Below are 19,631 nucleotides of genomic sequence, written 5' to 3'. Positions count from 1 at the left end.
AGACAACATGCTTCCTTTACATTAGAGGAACTATCTGAAGAGTAGCCAGGTCTGAATAAATGTGGTTTGTCTCTTAACTCCTTCATTTCTTAGTACACAAAGTGTTGTTGGATTAGAAAACATGCAAAAGGCAGACTTCTGGAGGCGGGGCTACGAGCAGCAGCAGATCTCTTTCTCTCCTCTACTCTCCCAGATCAACTAGGAATACCAAAGGAGACCACCTGGGACTGAAACAAGACAGGACTAGAACGACTACAGAAACCCACCAAATCACTGGTGAGTGCAAACACACGTGGCTGGTGACAGAGAGTAGCCTAGGGAGAGATTAAGTGGCTGGTAACAGTCCGACGGTCTATCAGTTGAGGCAACACCTCCAGTCTGTTCCACCAACAAGGGGATAGCTGAAGGGAGGAGAGGACTCCCCAGAGACTCACCAAGTGCAACTCTGAGTCTCCATTGTTATTGCCCTCAAACTCTGGAGCAGAGGCAGAGATCTAAATTCAGGAGAAGACCTATACCTCGGTGGCATAGCTGTGGGGCTGTGAAAGTCTCTTTGCATAACCACCGGACCATCTCTGCCACACCCTGCCTTATCTCTTGGTTAGGAGTCAGTTATTAAGTTAAGAAGCCTACTTATAGTTAGAAGCCCTCAGGCTCCCATAGCCTACAGAGAAGAAAAAAAAAAAGAGGCTTTTACCACTGAGCTCCAACTCAGGGATTAAAATACTATTGAAACAACTGTTAACTTCCACCACTGTGAACCTGTAATTACCTTACTTAGACACAAGTCAATCCAGGAAATAGTGATCAGTAATCTGAAAAGTACTAAGAGAGGGAACTCATAACATAATATACAAAAATGGGTAAACCAACAAGAAGAAATACTGGAAAAACTAACCAGGACTACAGTCCAGCTAAAAGCCCCCCAAAGGGTGAAGCACAAAATAACGAGTTCAACATCCAAACATTAGCTAAGGAAATAATCACAGGAGTTAGTAAAGAGTTTGAAAGAATTGTAATCAGAAATACAGGAACAAATGAGACTCTGGAAGAAAACACTAACTATCTCAAAGTTATTAGAGAGCTGAAAGCTAAAAATAGCTGAGCTAAGAACACAACTAGCTGAACAAGCTAAAACAGTATCAGAACATGGCAACAAAATAGATGAACTCCAGAAAACAGTAGAGGGCAGAGAGAATAGAGTCAATGAGGCTGAAGACAGAATTAGTAAGATTGAGGATGAATTAGAGACAACTAAAAAAGAAGCAAGAGATCTCAAAAAGAGATTAAGAGATGCTGAAAACAACAACAGAGTCCTATGGGATGACGTCAAAAGAAACAATATACGCATTATTGGCTTACCAGAGGAAGAAAGAGAGGGAGAGGAAGAAAGCATTCTTCAGGCCATAATAGCTGAAAACTTCTCTAGTCTAGACAACATCAAAGACATAAAGATTCAAGAAGTCCAGAGGGTCCCAGACAGAATTAACCCAGACTTAAAGACACCAAGACACATCATATTTAGAATGGAAAGGAATAAGGATAAAGAAAGGATCCTAAAGGCTGTAAGAGAAAAACAAAGAGTCACCTACAGAGGAAAACCCATAAGATTAGCTGCAGCAGACTTCTCCACACAAACACTACAGGCCAGAAGAGAATGGCAGGATATCTATCGAGTGCTCAATGAGAAAGGCTTTCAACCAAGAATACTATATCCTGCTAGACTGTCATTCAGACTAGATGGAGGCATCAAAACCTTCTCAGACAAGCAACAGTTGAAGGAATCAACTATCACCAAGCCTGCCCTGAAAGAAGTTCTGAAAAGTCTTCTATACACAGTCAGACCATCATAAATAAGACATATATCAGAACACTCTAAAACTCTACAAGAATAGCGTTAAAATATCTTCAATCTTTGATATCAATAAATGTCAATGGCCTGAATTCACCTATTAAAAGACACAGAGTAGGAATTGGATCAGAAAATACAACCCAACAATATGCTGTCTACAGGAAACCCACCTAAATCAACAAGACAAACACAGACTTAAAGTGAAAGGATGGAAAACTATCATACAAGCCAATGGCCCACAAAAAAAGGCAGGAACAGCTATTCTGATATCTGACATGATAGACTCTAAAATAGATAAGATTAAAAAAGATAGGAATGGACACTACTTAATGCTCAGAGGATCAGTCAATCAAGAGGACTTAACAATTATTAACATCTATGCACCCAATGAGAAGCCATCTAAATACATCAAATGTCTACTGAAAGAGCTACAGCAATATATTAACAGCAAGACAGTCATAGTAGGGGACTTCAACACCCCACTCTTTCAACTGGACAGATCATCCAGGCAGAAAATCAATAAAGACATAAGGGAGCTAAATGAAGAGATAGATAAACTAGAACTGTTGGACATTTTCAGAGTCATTCATCCCAAGAAACTGGAATACACATTTTACTCAAATCCACATGGGTCATTCTCAAGGATAGACCATATATTAGGCCACAAAGATAGCATCAGCCAATTCAAGAGCATTGAAATCATCCCAAGCACCTTCTCAGACCACAGTGGAATGAAACTAACACTTAACAATCAACAAAAAATTAGTAATAGTTCCAAAATGTGGAAGCTCAGTAGGACACTTCTTAACAACCTCTGGGTCAAAAAGGAAATCAAGGAAGAAATCAAAATGTTTCAAGACTTCAATGAAAATGAAGACACAAGCTGTCAAAATATTTGGGACACAGCTAAGGCAGTACTGAGAGGGAAGTTCATAGCTATACAAGCACACATTAGGAAACAAGAAAAAGCACAAATAAACAGCCTGATTGCACATCTTAAAGACCTAGAAGAAGAACAACAAAGGAACCCTAAAGCAACCAGAAGGACAGAAGTCACTAAAGTTAGGGCAGAAATAAATAACATTGACAATAAGAAAACCATACAAAAGATCAATGAAAGTAAATGTTGGTTCTTCAAAAGAGTGAACAAAATCGACAAACCTTTAGGCAGACTCACAAAACCAAAAAGGGAGAAGACCCAAATAAATCAGATAGTAAATGAAAGAGGAGATATCACAACAGACACTGCAGAAATTCAACATATCATGCGAGGCTTCTATGAACAACTATATGCCACCAAGCTAGAGAACCTGGAAAAAACTGACGATTTCCTAGATACCTACCAACTTCCAAAACTAAGTAAAGAGGAAGCGGATAACATGAACAGGCCCATCACAGCCAATGAAATTGAAACAGTTATCAGAAATCTCCCCAAGAATAAAAGTCCTGGACCAGATGGTTTTACAAATGAATTCTACAAAACCTTCAAAGAAGAACTAATACCTCTACTTTTCAAAGTCTTCCAGAAGATTGAAGACACTGGAATACTCCCTGCCAGCTTCTATGAAGCCAACATCACTCAGATACCAAAAGCAGACAGGGACACAACCAAAAAAGAAAACTACAGACCAATATCTCTGATGAACATAGATGCTAAAATACTGAACAAAATTCTAGCCAACCGGATACAGCAGTATATCAAAAATATTGTTCATCATTACCAAGTGGGGTTTATCCCAGGCATGCAAGCTTGGTTTAATATACGTAAATCAATCAATGTGATCCACCACATCAACAAAAGCAAGACCAAAAATCACATGGTCATATCAATAGATGCAGAGAAAGCCTTTGACAAAATCCAACATCCCTTTATGATCAAAACACTACAAAAAATGGGAAAAGACAGAAAATTCCTGAAGATAGTGGAGTCTATATATAGCAAACCTACAGCCAACATCATACTCAATGGTGAAAAACTGGAAGCATTTCCACTCAGATCAGGTACTAAACAGGGCTGCCCACTATCACCATTACTATTTAACATAGTGTTGGAAGTTCTTGCCATAGCAATCAGGCAGGAGCAAGGAATTAAAGGGATATAGATTGGAAGAGAAGAAGTCAAACTCTCCTTATTTGCAGATGACATGATAGTATACATAGAAAAACCTAAGGAATCCAGCAAGAAGCTTTTGGAAATCATCAGGCAATACAGTAAGGTGTCAGGCTATAAAATTAACATTCAAAAGTCAGTGGCATTCCTCTATGCAAACACTAAGCTAGAAGAAATTGAAATCTAGAAATCAATTCCTTTTACTATAGCAACAAAAACAATAAAATATCTAGGAGTAAACCTAACCAAAGAAGTGAAAAACTTGTATACTGAAAATTATGAGTCACAATTCAAGGAAATTGAAAAAGACACAAAGAAGTGGAAAGATATTCCATGTTCATGGGTTGGTAGAATTAACATCATCAAAATGAATATACTACCCAGAGCCATCTACAAATTTAATACTATCCCCATCAAGATCCCAAGCACATTTTTTTAGGAGAATAGAACAAATGTTTCAAATGTTTATCTGGAAGCAGAAAAGACCTAGAATTGCCAAAACAGTCTTGAGAAAAAAGAACAGAACCGGAGGCATTACACTCCTAGATCTCAAATTGTATTATAGGGCCATTGTCATCAAAACTGCTTGGTACTGGAACATGAATAGACACACTGACCAGTGGGATAGAATTGAGAGCCCAGAAGTGAGCTCCCACACCTATGGACATCTAATCTTTGACAAAGGGGCTCAGACTATTAAATGGGGAAAGCAGAGTCTCTTCAACAAATGGTGTTGGAAACAATGGGTTGCAACATGCAGAAGAATGAAACTGAACCACTGTATTTCACCAAATACAAAAGTAAATTCCAAGTGGATCAAGGACTTGGATGTTAGACCAGAAACTATCAGATAACTTAGAAGAAAATATTGGCAGAACTCTTTTCCGCATAAATTTTAAAGACATCTTCAGTGAAACAAATCCAATTACAATGAAGACTAAGGCATGTATAAACCTATGGGACTACATCAACTTAAAAAGCTTCTTCACAGCAAAAGAAACCACTCCCCAAACCAAGAGACCCCTCACAGAATGGGAGAAGATCTTTACATGCCATACATCAGATGAGAGTTTAATAACCAACATATATAAAGAGCTTGCCAGACTCAACAACAAGTCAACAAATACCCCATCCAAAAATGGGGGGAGGACTTGGACAGAATATTCACCACAGAAGAGATCCAAAAGGCTGAGAAACACATGAAAAAATGCTCCAAGTCTCTTATTGTCAGAGAAATGCAAATCAAGACAACAACAAGATACCACTTCACTCCTGTGAGAATGTCATACATCAGAAAAGGTAACAGCAGCAAATGCTGGAGAGGTTGTGGGGTTAAAAGAACCCTCCTACACTGCTGGTGGGTTGGTCCAACCTCTGGAGAACAGTCTGGAGAACTCTCAGAAGGCTAGAAATGGACCTACCCTATGACCCTGCAATTCCTCTCCTGGGGATATATCCTAAGGAACCCAAATACATCCATCCAAAAAGATCTGTGCACACATATGTTCTTGGCAGCACAGTTTGTAATAGCCAAAACCTGGAAGCAACCCAGGTGTCCAACAACAGATGAGTGGCTGAGCAAGTTGTGGTCTATATACACAATGGAATACTACTCAGCTGTAAAAAATGGTGACTTCACCGTTTTCAGCTGATCTTGGATGGACCTTGAAAAAATCATATTGAGTGAAATAAGTCAGAAACAGAAGGATGAATATGGGATGATCTCACTCTCAGGCCAAAGTTGAAAAACAAGTTCAGAAAAGAAAACACAAGTAGAACCTGAAATATAATTGGCATATCGCACCAAAGTAAAAGACTCTGGGGTGGGTGGGTGGGTGGGGAGAATACAGGTCCATGAAGGATGATAAATGACATAGTGGGGGTTGTATTGTTAAATGGGAAACTGAGGAACGTTATGCATGTACAAACTATTGTATTTACTGTTGAATGTAAAACATTAATTCCCCAGTAAAGAAATAAATTAATAAAAAAGAAGGAAAACAACAAATTTAGTATTGTCATTCTTTATTATGATTATTATTTTAATTGCCACCTGGGTTATTGCTGGAGCTTGGTGCTTGCACAATGAACCTATCTACTGTACTTAAAAAACTAAGAAGACTTCATGGGAGTGCAGTTCCACGAAGGTTTAAAACAGTCAAGGTGTTCCATAGTGCTAACAGCAGTATGGAACAGTGTATTTTAGGTACAGCAAGATAGTTGATTATCCGCAGAAATAAAAGTAGGCCACTCCTGTGAATCCCTATGTTACCAAAGTTCAGCTCCACGTGTTGCCTCCCAAGATAGGCAGCTTTTTGGGTCCTGGGAAGCAGAGCCCGCCTGCCTGTGAGCAGGAGCCAGGGAAAAAAGGGCTGAATTTCCACCCACCTGGAAGTTAAATAACTTGGTTTACATAAGTTTGTCAGCCTGATGTTAGTTGTATGCTAATTGCATTCTGACAGTTCAGCCTCAGCTGGATGCTAATCAAGTCCCAAAGGCCTATTCAAGGGCTGTGTCACAACAGTTTTCCACTTCTTAGTCTAAACATGGACAAGATATCAGTGTCTGTGCTTTGAGGTTTCCCTCTGCAGGCCCTGACTTCACCCCCCAAAAATGTGGTCACGTAACAGTATCAGATGAAGGTTCTATGAATCTGTATGCTGGACCTGTGGTCTCTTCATCTGTGTCTAACCCAGAAGTGGCCCAGCACTAATTGGAAGTTCAATCAGAGACTAACAGACGTAGCCTAGAGTTCAGGTCATGGGTGTGAGGATCATGGTGTATCCAGGATATTGGAGTGCTACAATCCAGGCTTCAGCCCATTGTGTTCTTGTGAGGAGTAAGGTTTAATTGCTCAGCATGGGTCCAAACAAGACCTGTGATTGACAAACTAAAGCCAGACATACTCTAGACTTTAAGTTAGTAATCATACTGACATCAATCACAAAGAGTCTAAACAAATCACAAGGCATCCGCTGGAGAAAGAATAGGAGATCTATTGAGAAAATTAACGTTTAGCAGCTAATTAGAATTATACAGTACAAAAATTTAAAAATATATAAAGCTGTCTGTATTCTCCTGTTCATGATTGCGAATATGCCCTTTAAGGGTGCATTATAGTGTTCCACAATTACTCATCTAGTGGAGTAGTAAGTCATGCAATTACATGCTTAGATGAAATAAACCACAATCTGGAAACATATTCAGTGCCATGGTCAGTCTTCTATTATTAGGAATAACTTTAGCAGCAAAGGCAGAGAACGTGTTCACAAACATGGATTTCTGTGTGACAAGTGACATGTATAAAGCCTGTAACAGAGTTGTACCCCTTTATCCTATGGTTTTGTGAGTGTTTCCTTTTTTTATTATTTTTTTATTGGGGATTTAATGTTTTACATTCAACAGTAAATACAATAGTTTGTACATGCATAACATTTCCCAGTTTTCCATATAACAATACAACCCCCATTAGGTCCTCTGTCATTCTTCTTGGATCTGTATTCTCCCCACCACCCGCCCCAGAGTCTTTTACTTTGGTGCAATACGCCAATTCCAGTTCAGGTTCTACTTGTGTTTTCTTTTCTGATCTTATTTCTCAACTTTTGCCTGAGAGTGAGATCATCCCATATCATCCTTCTGTTTCTGACTTATTTCACTTAACATAAATTTTTCAAGGTCCATTCAAGATCGGCTGAAAACGGTGAAGTCACCATTTTTTATAGCTGAGTAGTATTCCATTGTGTATATATACTACAACTTGCTCAGCCACTCATCTGATGTTAGACACCTGGGTTGCTTCCAGGTTTTGGCTATTACAAACTGTGCTGCCAAGAACATATGTGTACACAGATCTTTTTGGATGGGTGTGTTGGGTAGTGTTTCCTTTTTATAAATACAATAAAATTAAATTAAAAAATTTTTAAAGCCCCCCTCCCCCCCAAAAAAAAACAAGCCTGTAACAATGTCCATAGAGATAGGAACAAATTTAAGTTTATCAAACTGAGGGATGTGAGAAACATCCATTTGCCACAATTCATTGCTATAAAATTTTATGAGAGAAACACCCATGGGGGGGGGAGGAGGAATTTCAAGTGATTGCCCAATTAAAATCCTCTTTTACAGAGTGGGCATTTGGTTAAGAGAGGTTTTGAATATCTGTCCTCTCCAGATATCTTATAATTAAATCATTATTTGAGATTCACCTTGCAATTTCTTTGCAAATGGCCTTCATTATTATATTTAAAACAACCAAGTGCTTTTTTTTTTTTTTAAAAAAAAACTTCCAGGAGGCCGGAAGTCCAACCTTTTTGCCCAACTAGCTCAGTCAGTAGAGTATGAAACTCTTAATCTCAGGGTCATGGGTTTGTGCCCCACGTTGGGCATCATATGTTGTATTTAAAAAATAAAAATACTTCATGGGAGCATGGCTTGTCATGGGTTTAAAAACAATCAAGGCTTATTACATGGTGGTACAGCAGTATGGAATGTCATACACACACACACACACACACACACACACACACACACATATATATATATATATATTTTTTTTTAACCAGCTCAGGTCTGGTTTATGGTGGTGCAGGGGATTGAACCTGGGACTTGATGGAGCCTCAGGCATGAGAGTCTGTTTGCATAACCATTATGCTATCTAGCCATCCCCCCCCAATGGTATATTTTAGGTACAGCAAGATAGGCAGTTATCAGCAGAAGTAAGAGTAGGCCACGCCTGTGAATCCATAAGTTACCAAAGTTCAGTTCTACATGTTGTCTCCTGGGATAGGCAGCTTGGTGGGTCCTAGGAAGTCGAGCCAGCCTGCCATTGAGCAGGAGAAGGAGCCAGAGGAAAAAAGATGACTTCCGGCCACCTGGAAGTTAAATAACTTGGTTTACTTAAGTCTGTCAGCCTGATGTCAGCTGTATGCTAATTACATTCTGACAGTTCAGCCATATGCTAATTGAGTCCCAAAGTTCTATTCAAGGGCTGTGTCACAACACCTACTAATCCTGGTGGCTATTATTATTATTATTTTATTATTATTTAAGTGTTTTCTTTAATAGAGACAGAAATTGAAATGGAAGGGGAGATAGAGAAAGGGAGAGAAAGAGAGACACTTGCAACACTACTTCACCACTTGTGGAGCTTCCCCCTTGCAGGTGGGGACTTATTTATTATTTTATTTATTGGCACATACACATCCTTGGGCACTGCTAGGGTTGTGTGCCATGCCAGGATGGAACATGGGGCCTCAAGCATGTCAAATATGCACTCTATTCACTAAGCCACCCCACATCACTTCTTTAGTGAACATGGCCACTGTGAAGCCTGGGATACTCGCAGCCTGTCTCCATTGGCTTTTAGCAATAGGACTTGGCTCATGGGGCTCAACTGTCCTGGGTGACTGGCTCTAGAGTCCCCTAGTGCCAGGACTCCCAGTGATATTATCTTTCTCTCTCTTTCTTTTTAATATTATTTATTTATTTATTTATTTATTATTGGATAGAGATAGGGAGAAATTGAGAGAGAGGGCTAGATAGAGAGGGAGAAAGACAGAGATACCTGCTGCTCTGCCTCGCTACTCATGAAGCTTTCCCCCTGCAGGTGGGGACCAGGGCCTTGAACCTGGATCCTTGTGCATTGTAATGTATGCACTCAATGAGGTGTGCCACCGCCTGGTCCCCCAATGATATCCTCTGTGCTTGTTTTTATTCTGTCTGCTTTTTTTCATGTATGTCTCAGGGTAGCTTCATGCAAGGTGGTCCCTGGCACCTTCAGGCCAATGACATGTTCTCCAAGGGCTGCAGAGAGCCAGCAGCAGCTCTGAGATTTGCTTCTTACTGGCTACACTATCCTGTCCCCTCTATAAAATCTCAGTCTCTAAGGTCTGCTGCTTTTATATGCTGCTCTCAATCCATAGCTGCAAGTGCCTGTCCCTCAGTCAGCTCAGGCCAGCCCAGCTATGCTTTGGTTGACTCATAAGAAGGGGACAAAGTTACTCTAGAGGGATATAGGCACACCTATCAAAGCAAGAGCATGAGTACAAGCTAGCAACACAGACTTCTGTGCTGGGGTCAGGAGGGGAGAGTTGCAGAAGGTGGGTTTCTGAATGATGGTTCCTCTGGGATTGAGTGGGGGTAGGGAACTTCCAGAATTGCTCAGAGCACAGTTGCCCTTCTAACTTGAATTATTTATTTTTTTTCCAACACCAATGGTGTAGGTAACCTCAGATTGCAGGATGAATGAGTGGCATCAGACTTTTGAGCAAAATGCACTGGTTCCTCCCCACCCACAGAGGGCTCGCCAGCCTCTGAAGGAGTCAGCAGCATTTCAGTGTCTCCTGAAGTCACTTGATGGGCCACTTCGGAAGCAGGTAAAAGAGTTTGTGTTTTCTCACCACATGCACATTGTCATTGTCCATTGCTGAGAAGCTGCTGGTTTTCTTTTAAGTCTTACCACTGTATCCCTTTCCTGGAGTCATGGTAGTATTTGGAGGCGAAGTGACCTATCAACAAAAAGAAACATGATCCAGTGACTGGGTCAGCACTTTTGACACTGGGTAAAGGCTTCTTTCTGTGCACAGAAGTCACCAGATCTACTGGCACATAAGTTGCATATAATATGGAGTTGCACATAATAATGGAGCAATAAGAAGCCCAAGTACTTGAATTGCCTGGGTTCTTTCTTTTTTTTTAATTTTTAAAAATATTTATTTATTCCCTTTTTGTTGTCCTTGTTATTGATGTCATCATTGTTCTAAAAAAAAAAAAAGAATGTTAAGTTCTTTTCACATTTGTACATGGCACAGGTTGAACCATAAAGACAAGTTAACTAAAAGGATTGAACTGATAAAGATGATTATGTCCACTGGATACTATGTTGTACTCGGAGAGTCCTAAATTAGTAGACAGTTTGACCAAGGGCCAAAGAAGAACTTATAGGAAAGTTAAAAAATAATTTGAATTGAGGGATGGAAGAACATATCAGAATTATGGGATACAGCTCATGCAATACTTTGAGGGAAACTTGCAGCTTTGAGTTACTTTCTTAGAAAAGAAGAAAGGCTTTGGGGTGGAGAGTAGATGGTGTAATGGTTATGCAAAGAGATATTCATACCTGAGGCTCCAAAGTCCCAGATTCAATCCCCCCCTTCCCCCACCACCATAAACCAGAGCTGAGCAGTGCTCTGGTTAAAGAAGAAGGAGAAGAGTTTAAAATCAGTGACTTTATCTTCCTTCTCAAGAATTTAGAGAAAAAGAACAAATTAAACTATAAGTCAATAGAAGGGAATAGTAAACATATGAGCAGAAATATACAGGAAAAATAATACAGGAAACCAACAAAAATAGGACCTAGTTCTCTAAAAAGTAAAAGTAAAATTGACACACACACACACACACACACACACACACACACACACACACACCCATAGCAAGTGTGACCACAGGAAATGTGAGGGGAAACACAGATTAGGAAGGAAAGAAATAACTTCAACACACACTCTACAGATATCAAACAATCAAGCAAGGTTAAGATATTATGTGCAACTTATGTGCCAATAGATCTGGTGACTTGGATGAAATGGATACATTTCTTGATAAGCCCAGCCTAACAAAAGTAACATTGCAAAAAGGGAATCTCAATCACTTTATATTCATTAAGGAAAGTGAAGTCACAATTAACTTCTTCATAAAGAAAACTCCAGACCTTGCTATCTTTACTATTGAATTTTATAACATATTGAAGGAGGAAATCACAGCAAGTCTAGACAAGCATTTTCTGAAAACAGAGGAGGAAAGAATGCTTTACAAATTTTATTTTTGAGGTCACCATTACTGTGACACCCAAACCACTGTCCCTCATAAATGCCAACATAATGCCCCTTCAAATACATATGTCTGTGGTCTGTGAGGTGGCACAGTGGGCAAAGCATTAGACTCTCAAGCATGAGGTCTGAAGTTCAGTCCCTGGCAGCACTTATACCAGAGTGATGTCTGGTTCTTTGCTTTCTCTCTGCCTATATCCTTAATGAATAAATAAATAAAAATATATGCCTGTGTATAGGTATACAGAATGTCATATGTGTACATACATACATGTAAATATATATAATAACCATATAGGATGGTTATTATGGTCAGGTGAGGTTTATTGTGGAAATGCAAAGTTGATTTAAATATGAAAATTAGAGACATTTCAAAGAAACATTGATTGAAAAAAACTTTAAAAAGCTCATTTTAGGGAGTTGGGTGGTAGCGCAGCGGGTTAAGCCCAGGTGGCACCAAGCGCAAGGACCGGCATAAGGATCCGGGTTCAAGCCCCGGCTCCCCACCTGAAGCACGGAGTCGCTTCACAAGTGGTGAAGCAGGTCTGCAGGTGTCTATCTTTCTCTCCTCCTCTCTGTCTTCCCCTCCTCTCTCCATTTCTCTCTGTTCTATCCAACAACGACAACAATAATAACTATAACAATAAAACAACAAGGGCAACAAAAGGGAATAAATAAATATTGAAAAAAATCTTTAAAAAAAAGTTCATTTTAGGTTGCCTTACAATTCTATGCAGTTTCAGTTGTTTTGAGCATTAACAGCTTTAGATGACAGTGAACTTCCTGTGAAAGGTGTTTAAGAACATTACAGGCTTATTCTGGACTCAGAGCCTTTTATTAACTTGTAGCTTGTTTTTCTTACTGTTCCACTCACAAATTTTGTTTAAATTTACCCCAAACATTCATTGTATTTCATAACTTTGAAGTGGTTCTTTAAGTTTAAGTTGATATTCACTGGGCACTGTTGTGTGTTTGGAGCTGTGTAGGGAACACAGATGTGACTGTCCCGTCTTCATGGAACATTCAGTTTTGCTGTTGAGGGGTGGGTGGATCTAGTGCTTATATGAGTAGATTTAAACAGAGTTGTATAGAGTTGGAGGGATTTCTTAGGATCTTGTAAGAAGTTCATGTCAGGAAGAGATTTAGGAGTTCCTTGGTTCTGAGTGGTGATTGGTTACCTCTTCCATAGTATGATAGTGGTGTGTGTGTGTGTGTGTGTGTGCGTGCGGTGAAGGTGGGGTGTTTGGTGGGGTGAAGGGTGGTAAGAGCATGAAGAAATGAAGGAGGAGCGAGGAGGATGACAAGGATCTGAGGAAGAAGAGTATAAGAAGGAGAAAGATGGGGTGGAGGCCGAAGGTATAAAGAGGAAGAGTGGGTGGACTATGAAGAAGAGAAGGGTCCTAGAGGAAGCATAGGAAGATGATCAGGGGAGAAGGGTGGAGAGGAGTGGGAAGATGGGGGTAGGAGGGAGAAAGGAGTAGTGGTGGAATCTGGACAGGACCAGCCCTGTGGGGAGGATGAGGACAGACCCTGCACAGGTTTGGACTTGTCCCAGGTCCAGGGACAAAGAAGATGCTCTCATCCCTTGGCTATGCTGCTTCTGCCAGTCTGCCCGTTTCAGGAACCCACTCTGCTGTAATCCCCTTCACACTTCTTTTAGCCCCTGTGTCCCTCAGGATCCTAGAGAGGCAGGACCAGAGTGATGGCACGCTGAGGGAAAGGATGGTAGTCCAGGGTGAGGCTGAGAGAGGCTTGAAGCTAAGTGAGTGGGGGAGGGCTCATTGTCATTGATATGGTGGTGGAAGTAGCCTCCCTGCTGCTCCTAAGCTTGCAGGAGCTAACAGGGTAGGCAGATCCACAGCTAGAATGTGCTTCAGGTGGGCTGGATCCAGGAACTCATGTGATCTGGGTTATACTTGCTTGGCTCTTCCTGGTGTCAAGTGTGTCAGTTTCGGTACACCCAGCTCCTTGTGTCTCATTGGCCCTGGGACATTTTCAAGCCTGTGTTTGGTGACTGCAGTGCTCTGATCAGTTAGCAGGTTCTGACACCCTGAGACCACTCTCTGAAAGAGGGTGGTTTCCCAGGAGGAGCTGATTCAGAAATGAGAGGTCAAAATAGCCAAATAGCCAAATAGGCCAAATAACCAGTTCTACCAGAGGGTCCCCTAGCTCCTGTTGGATGGTTTGTAACTTCCTCCTTTTTCCTAGGGAGTGCTGGAGGTGCTGTCAGAGGTGGGGTGCCACCTGCGTGTGTCGCTCTTTGATGTCACCTACCGACACTTCTTCGGGAGGACTTGGAAGACTTCAGTGAGGCTTGCTGAGAAGCTTTCTGGTCAGCCACCCAAAATGGTCTTTAATGAGGTGCGTAGTGGTGGGATAAGCCTGCTTCATGGGGGACAGTGGGAGTGTGTGATCACAGGGTCTATACACAGAGCAGTGTAGCATTGGAGAGGTTTCTTAGGGTCTGGGCTCCAGTCCTTCCCAGGTTCATCTAAGTGGACACTTCACTTCCATACAGATTCTTTTTTTTTTTTTTTTCCATACAGATTCTTATGTGGAAGCCAAATTCCCCTAATAGATGAATGTGTACGATGAGGGTGCGGGGGGGGGGGGGGGGGGGTTGGGGGGGTGGGGGGGGTGGGGTGGTGGGGGGGCGTCTCCATGGGGGACACAGAGGTCCTATCACCTTCAAAGGACAGAGTGAGGAAAGGATTGATCTTATCTGACTGTCCCATCTCCTCTCCTGTCCTTTTTTTCTTTCTGTGTCTCTTTCTTTTTATATGGAAACATAGAAGGAACTTGACTTGTGTAGGAGGAGGTAGCTGAGCCTAGGTTCAGACTTGCCTGTGTTTCTAGCTAGGCACTTTCTGTGCTGGTGTGGGCCCATGGCAGGGTTTGCCCATGGAGCTCTGTGTCTCTTGGCCTTGCCAATGGGTATTTCCCATTTATTCTCAGTGCTTGCCACCCACTAGCCTTGCATGTGGTGCAAGCAGGTCCTGGAGAGGGAGGTAGGCATTGTGCTCACCTTGTCTGTTGGGGTAACACACAAAGAAGTTACAAATTGTGGTTAAGTTCTTAAAGAGAAACCAATACACTGCTACCCATGAGAAGATGGGGGACACCAGCTTGAAAAAGGGAAGGGGAGCGATATGGCAGGGGAGGGGGATGCAGGGGTTGGGGAGGGAGAGGGGAGGTAGAGGATGGGGAGAGAAAGCTTCAGGGGAGTAAGGTGAAGGGGAATAATGAGATGGAGAGGAGGGAGTTTGGGGAGGAGAGGGTTAGGGAGGAAGGAAAAGGGAGGCTGGGGGGGGGGGGAGATACGGAGTAGGGCTTTCAGTGGAGTATGCTCATTGCATCTTGGATCTGTTGGTGTATACAGGAGGATGGGTACATGCAGCCTGCAGAGGGGTTTGGCTCTGGTACAGAGCTGGGTGGGTCCCATGCAGTTGTTTGAGGGTGATACTGTGCTGATTTATTCTTACTATTATTATTTCTTCAACCAGAGTGCTGTTCAGCTCTGGCTTATGGTAGTGCAAGGGACTGAACCTGGGATTTCAGAACCTCATACCCAAAAATCCTTTTTGCACAACCACTATACTTCTCCGTTGCCTGACAGGCTTTTTCTTGTGTGAGAGTCAGTTCTGAGGGAGCCAGAGTTGTGGAGCTGAATGATCTAGGCAGTGGTGACATAGCCATCCTCAGAGACAGCTTTGCACACAAAGGTCCCCCTTCTCCTGGGACTGCACTGACTGAGGCTGTGCAGCTGTGGTGACTGGGAGAGCTTGTGGCTGTTACCCAGAATTATGAGTGAGTGGAGGTGCGGACTGTGGGCTGTGAGTGGAGGTGTGTATTGGTTCTGACTGGTGTACTACTTGGCATGGCAGGAGATGGAGGTGCCATCTGGAGGTCTGTAAGGTTACACAGAGCCTCGGCATGATAGGTGTCACAGAGCTGAAACGTGTCAAACATGTGCTTGCTTCTCTGGCCCACCTTGTTTAAGAGTCTTTGTGCTGTGACCATGTGTTTGACATGGGCAAGCCCATACAGCGCCTGCCTGGCACTGGCAGTAAGTCACTCCTAGTCTCGGGAAAAGGCTCGCAGGAGGACCTGTGGCTGATGTTGCTGATGCCTGGCCTGGGCTGTCTGGGTTTCCCTTGCAATGTGTGGCCAGGCCTGGGGGCACAGTAGTGTGAGGATAATGTACTGTGAAGTTGGTGGTTTTGTGCCTTCACCTGCTCAAGGATTCCGATCCCACTTGTATGATCTCCCTCTACCTCGCATCGTCCTCCCACTCCGTTTACCTCTAGAAGTCAGTGTGAATATGTCCCTTCTTCAAGGTGACCAAAAAGAGTCAGGTCCTATGGGCGAAGGGCCCATGGTCTCTCTCTGCAAGTTCACTTGGCTACAGTGAGTCCTAGCTTGAAAGGAACATCCAGAGTCAGCACCTTTCCTCCTGGGTTGGTTGGGGTTTTAGCATTCATACCTCCAGGGAGTTTCTGTGGCTACAAAATTGGCTCAAGTCCTCCCCAGAGTGACTCTGCAGGTTACAAGGTCCAAAAATATGGGAGTGGATGCTTGGACCTGGAGCCTGACTCCACAGCCAGTGTTCTGGTGGATTCTCTCAGCTCCAAGTTTAAGAGGGGCCTGAATTTCCCCCTTTGGCAATGTTTCAGAGATATTCAGGGAGGTTATTATGCTCTAAAATCAGTACAAGGCTGCTCTGTGGTCACATGGGATACCTGTCCTGTCCCGCGGGACCTTCAATGTGGATTAACCTAGGAGAGGGAGTGAGGACAAGGACAGGAGGGAAAATGGGGACAAGACGGGAGAGAAATGAGACAAGTCAAGATTCTGATCAAGTCTGTTTATTAGCACCAAAGGTGCTGTTTTTAAGGCCAGGGCAAGGGGGGGAGTTAGCAGCTGGGGACTGTTGATTGAAGTGGTGTGTTGTCATGGTAATCAGCCATTATCTGGAAGGTCCTGGGTGATTCATGGGGAAGTGGAATTGGGAGACAGTAACTTATCTTGTCTGTGAACAAAGACTGTAAGGTGTAAAGAAGCAGGAACTTAACTTTTAAGCAAGGCCGTCTGTGAACAGAGACTCTGTGGTCATGCCAATAGCAACCTTGAGGGCACATGTGGCTCCCCACAGGTACCAGGATGAATCCTCTCATCCATGTCTTCCTCTCTAGCTTAGTTGTTTACTTAGAGTGGCTGGGGCCAGTCCCTGTAGCCAAAATAGTCACAGCTACAACAGGAAAGAGGTCAGACTGAAGGCTTATTGGCTCTTGGGTTTACAGCTCCAGTGACCCCTCCCATGTAAGGGATACCTAGAAATGATTGTCTTCCTGGACTTGTCTGGGGTTTAACATTTGTACCTCTAGAGACATTTTGTCGCCTGAAAAGATGGACTCTGCTTTAGGTATTGCTACATCCCAGAAGCTCTTTCAGGTCCTGATTCAGGTCCAACTTAAGAAACAGGTTTTGTTGCTTGGTCCAAATGTGTTGGAGCACAGTGATTAATTATTATTTTGCCTTCAGCTGGGGCTTGGTGCCAGCACTACAAATTCATTGCTTCTGGTGGTCATTATTTTTCCATTGTTGTTGCTGTTGTTGTTGTTGGATAGAACAGAGAGAAAATGAGAGAGGAGGGAAAGATAGAGAGAGGGAGAGAGAAAGATAGACACCTGCAGACTCGCTTCACTGCTTACAAAACGACTCCCCTGCAGGTGGCTCGAACTGGGATCCTTGCACAGGTCCCTGTGCTTTGCACTGTGTACACTTAACCTGGTGTACCACCACTTGGACTCTGATTCTTATTTTTTTTTAAAATAAGATGATGATAGAGTGAAAGAGACCACAGCACCAAAGCTTCCTTCAATGCAGTGGGGGCTGGATTTAAACCTGGACTATGCACATGACAAAGCAGTGCCCTATCCAAGTGAGATATTTTGTTGGCCCCACAATGACTTTTTGTTGTTGCTGTTGTCATTACCAGGGCTTCACTGCCCTGGGGTGATCCACCTCCCACCCCCACACACATAGTAATTGAGAGACAGAGGGAAAGAGGGAAAGACATTTCAGCACTGAAGCTTCCCTAATACATTGGAGCCAAGCTAGAACCTGGTATCCTGCTTATGACAAAGCAGCCACTCTCCCTGGTGGGCTGTCTTCCTGACTTAGCCCCTCTCCTGCTCAGGTTTAGGCACCTTCTTCACTTGTCTTCTGCTGAGCTGGGGAGATGGGGACATGAGTGAGGGCTGTAGTTCCTAGTTTCTAGGGAGAAGTCTGTACCCTTCAGCCTTGGGTTACTCAGTGGAGAGCACAGCAGGCTCATTGTGGGTGAGCAGAGGGTGTCTGGAGAGGTGATGCTGAAGCCCCAGGAATGATCAGGGAGTTTGCCGTTTCATCTGCAGTGCCCATGGCCAACAGCAGAGGCCAGCGACGCCCTAGCAGTGGATTCTATTCTCAGGAGCATTCTTTGTGCCTAGAACATTCTCTCTTTTCCTTGACAGACCCCAGAAAAATGGTTTCTTCCTTTAACAATGGAATAAAAATCACTCATTTGAGTCTTAAAAAGGTACTCAGTTGGAGTACTACTCAGCAGTGAAAAAAAAGACTACGAGGTGTCCTTTGGGACTAAATGGGTAGTGATTAAGATTAGTGAAGTAAGGAAGTGAAGGACAACTATGGGATGATTTCACTTATATGTGAAATATAGAGAATTGAAACACATGAACTTGAAAATAAAATATTGTCGACCTATATCTGATGGTTACCTTTGGAAGGGGTGGGGCACTGAAGTTTGGGGTGGGAGTGATGTGGAATTATATTCAGGTTTTTTTTATAATCCTGTAAATCACTATTAAATCCATAATAAAATATATACTAAAAATAATGTTAAAAAAACCCTGAGTTCTCCAATAAAGTAAAACAACTACAAAAAAACAACAAAACAAAACAATGGTTTCTGTGCAAGTTTAGTTGACTAAGGAGATTATTCCTTTACCCTGTATGTGTGCATACATAAGTGTGTGTGTGTTTATGAATGTGTACTCATATGCACACATGTGCATTTATAAAGCTGGTCATCCCCATGGGTGGTATTGATAAGCAGGAGGACTCACTACACTGAGTAATTGCTCTGCTGAAACACCCACGAAAGTTGAAAGACAGTTTGCCCTTTTTAGAGATGATTCTGAAATTTGGAAGATCTCTTCCTTTAAAAAAAAAATTAGATGTCTTTATTTTCATGACAGAGAGACAATAGTGCTGTTCAGCTCTATCTTATGCCTGGGATTTCTGGCACCTTGGACAAGTGAGTCTGGTCTGTTACCACTATGCACTCTCCTGGTGTTACTAATTGCCTTTGTTTTCTCCTGTTACTGGTCAGTAGTGACTTGGGGGTGATCTGCTTTGAGACTAGCAAGCTGGCAGTAGCAGGGACCTTATTTGAGGTGATTGTCCAGCTTCAGTGTGGATTCATGAAGTGACCCGGAGAGCAGGGGTTGAGGGTATGTGTGAGTTGTCAGAGGAGCTGTTAGCCTAAAAAGAAGATGCCATTTTATTACTTTGCAAGCAGCATACTGAAAAAAAGAATGGGGGCTGGGTGGTGGTGTACCAGGTTGGGTACACATGTTACAATGTGCAAGGAACCAGGTTTGAGCGCTTGATTTCCACCTGCATTGGGGAAGCTTTGCAAGTGGTGAAGCAGTGCTGCAGGTGTCTCTTTGTCTCTCTCCCTTTCACCCTCTTCCATCTTTTTTCTTTAAATTTTTTGTATATTTATTTACCCCCTTTTTTGTTGCCCTTGTTTTTTATTGTTGTTGTAGTTACTATTGTTGTT

General features: G+C 42.5%; 1 protein-coding gene across 12 annotated transcripts in view; it reads left to right on the top strand.

Annotated features, from left to right (window-relative positions):
* NPHP4 (nephrocystin 4) overlaps nucleotides 1–19,631 on the top strand; it is a 165,689-nt gene that overhangs the window by 5,382 nt on the left and 140,676 nt on the right. For all 12 annotated transcript variants that reach the window (XM_060201322.1, XM_060201329.1, XM_060201323.1 and 9 more), the window contains 2 exons: nucleotides 10,181–10,333; nucleotides 13,994–14,146. In XM_060201322.1, the coding sequence (XP_060057305.1) occupies nucleotides 10,181–10,333; nucleotides 13,994–14,146 (306 nt within the window). The remainder of the gene's footprint in view (nucleotides 1–10,180; nucleotides 10,334–13,993; nucleotides 14,147–19,631) is intronic.

This window comes from Erinaceus europaeus, chromosome 11 (genome assembly GCF_950295315.1).
Source record: "Erinaceus europaeus chromosome 11, mEriEur2.1, whole genome shotgun sequence".
Lineage (NCBI taxonomy): Eukaryota > Metazoa > Chordata > Mammalia > Eulipotyphla > Erinaceidae > Erinaceus > Erinaceus europaeus.
Note: the sequence above shows the minus strand (reverse complement) of the source record. Positions and strands in the feature narration are given on the sequence as shown.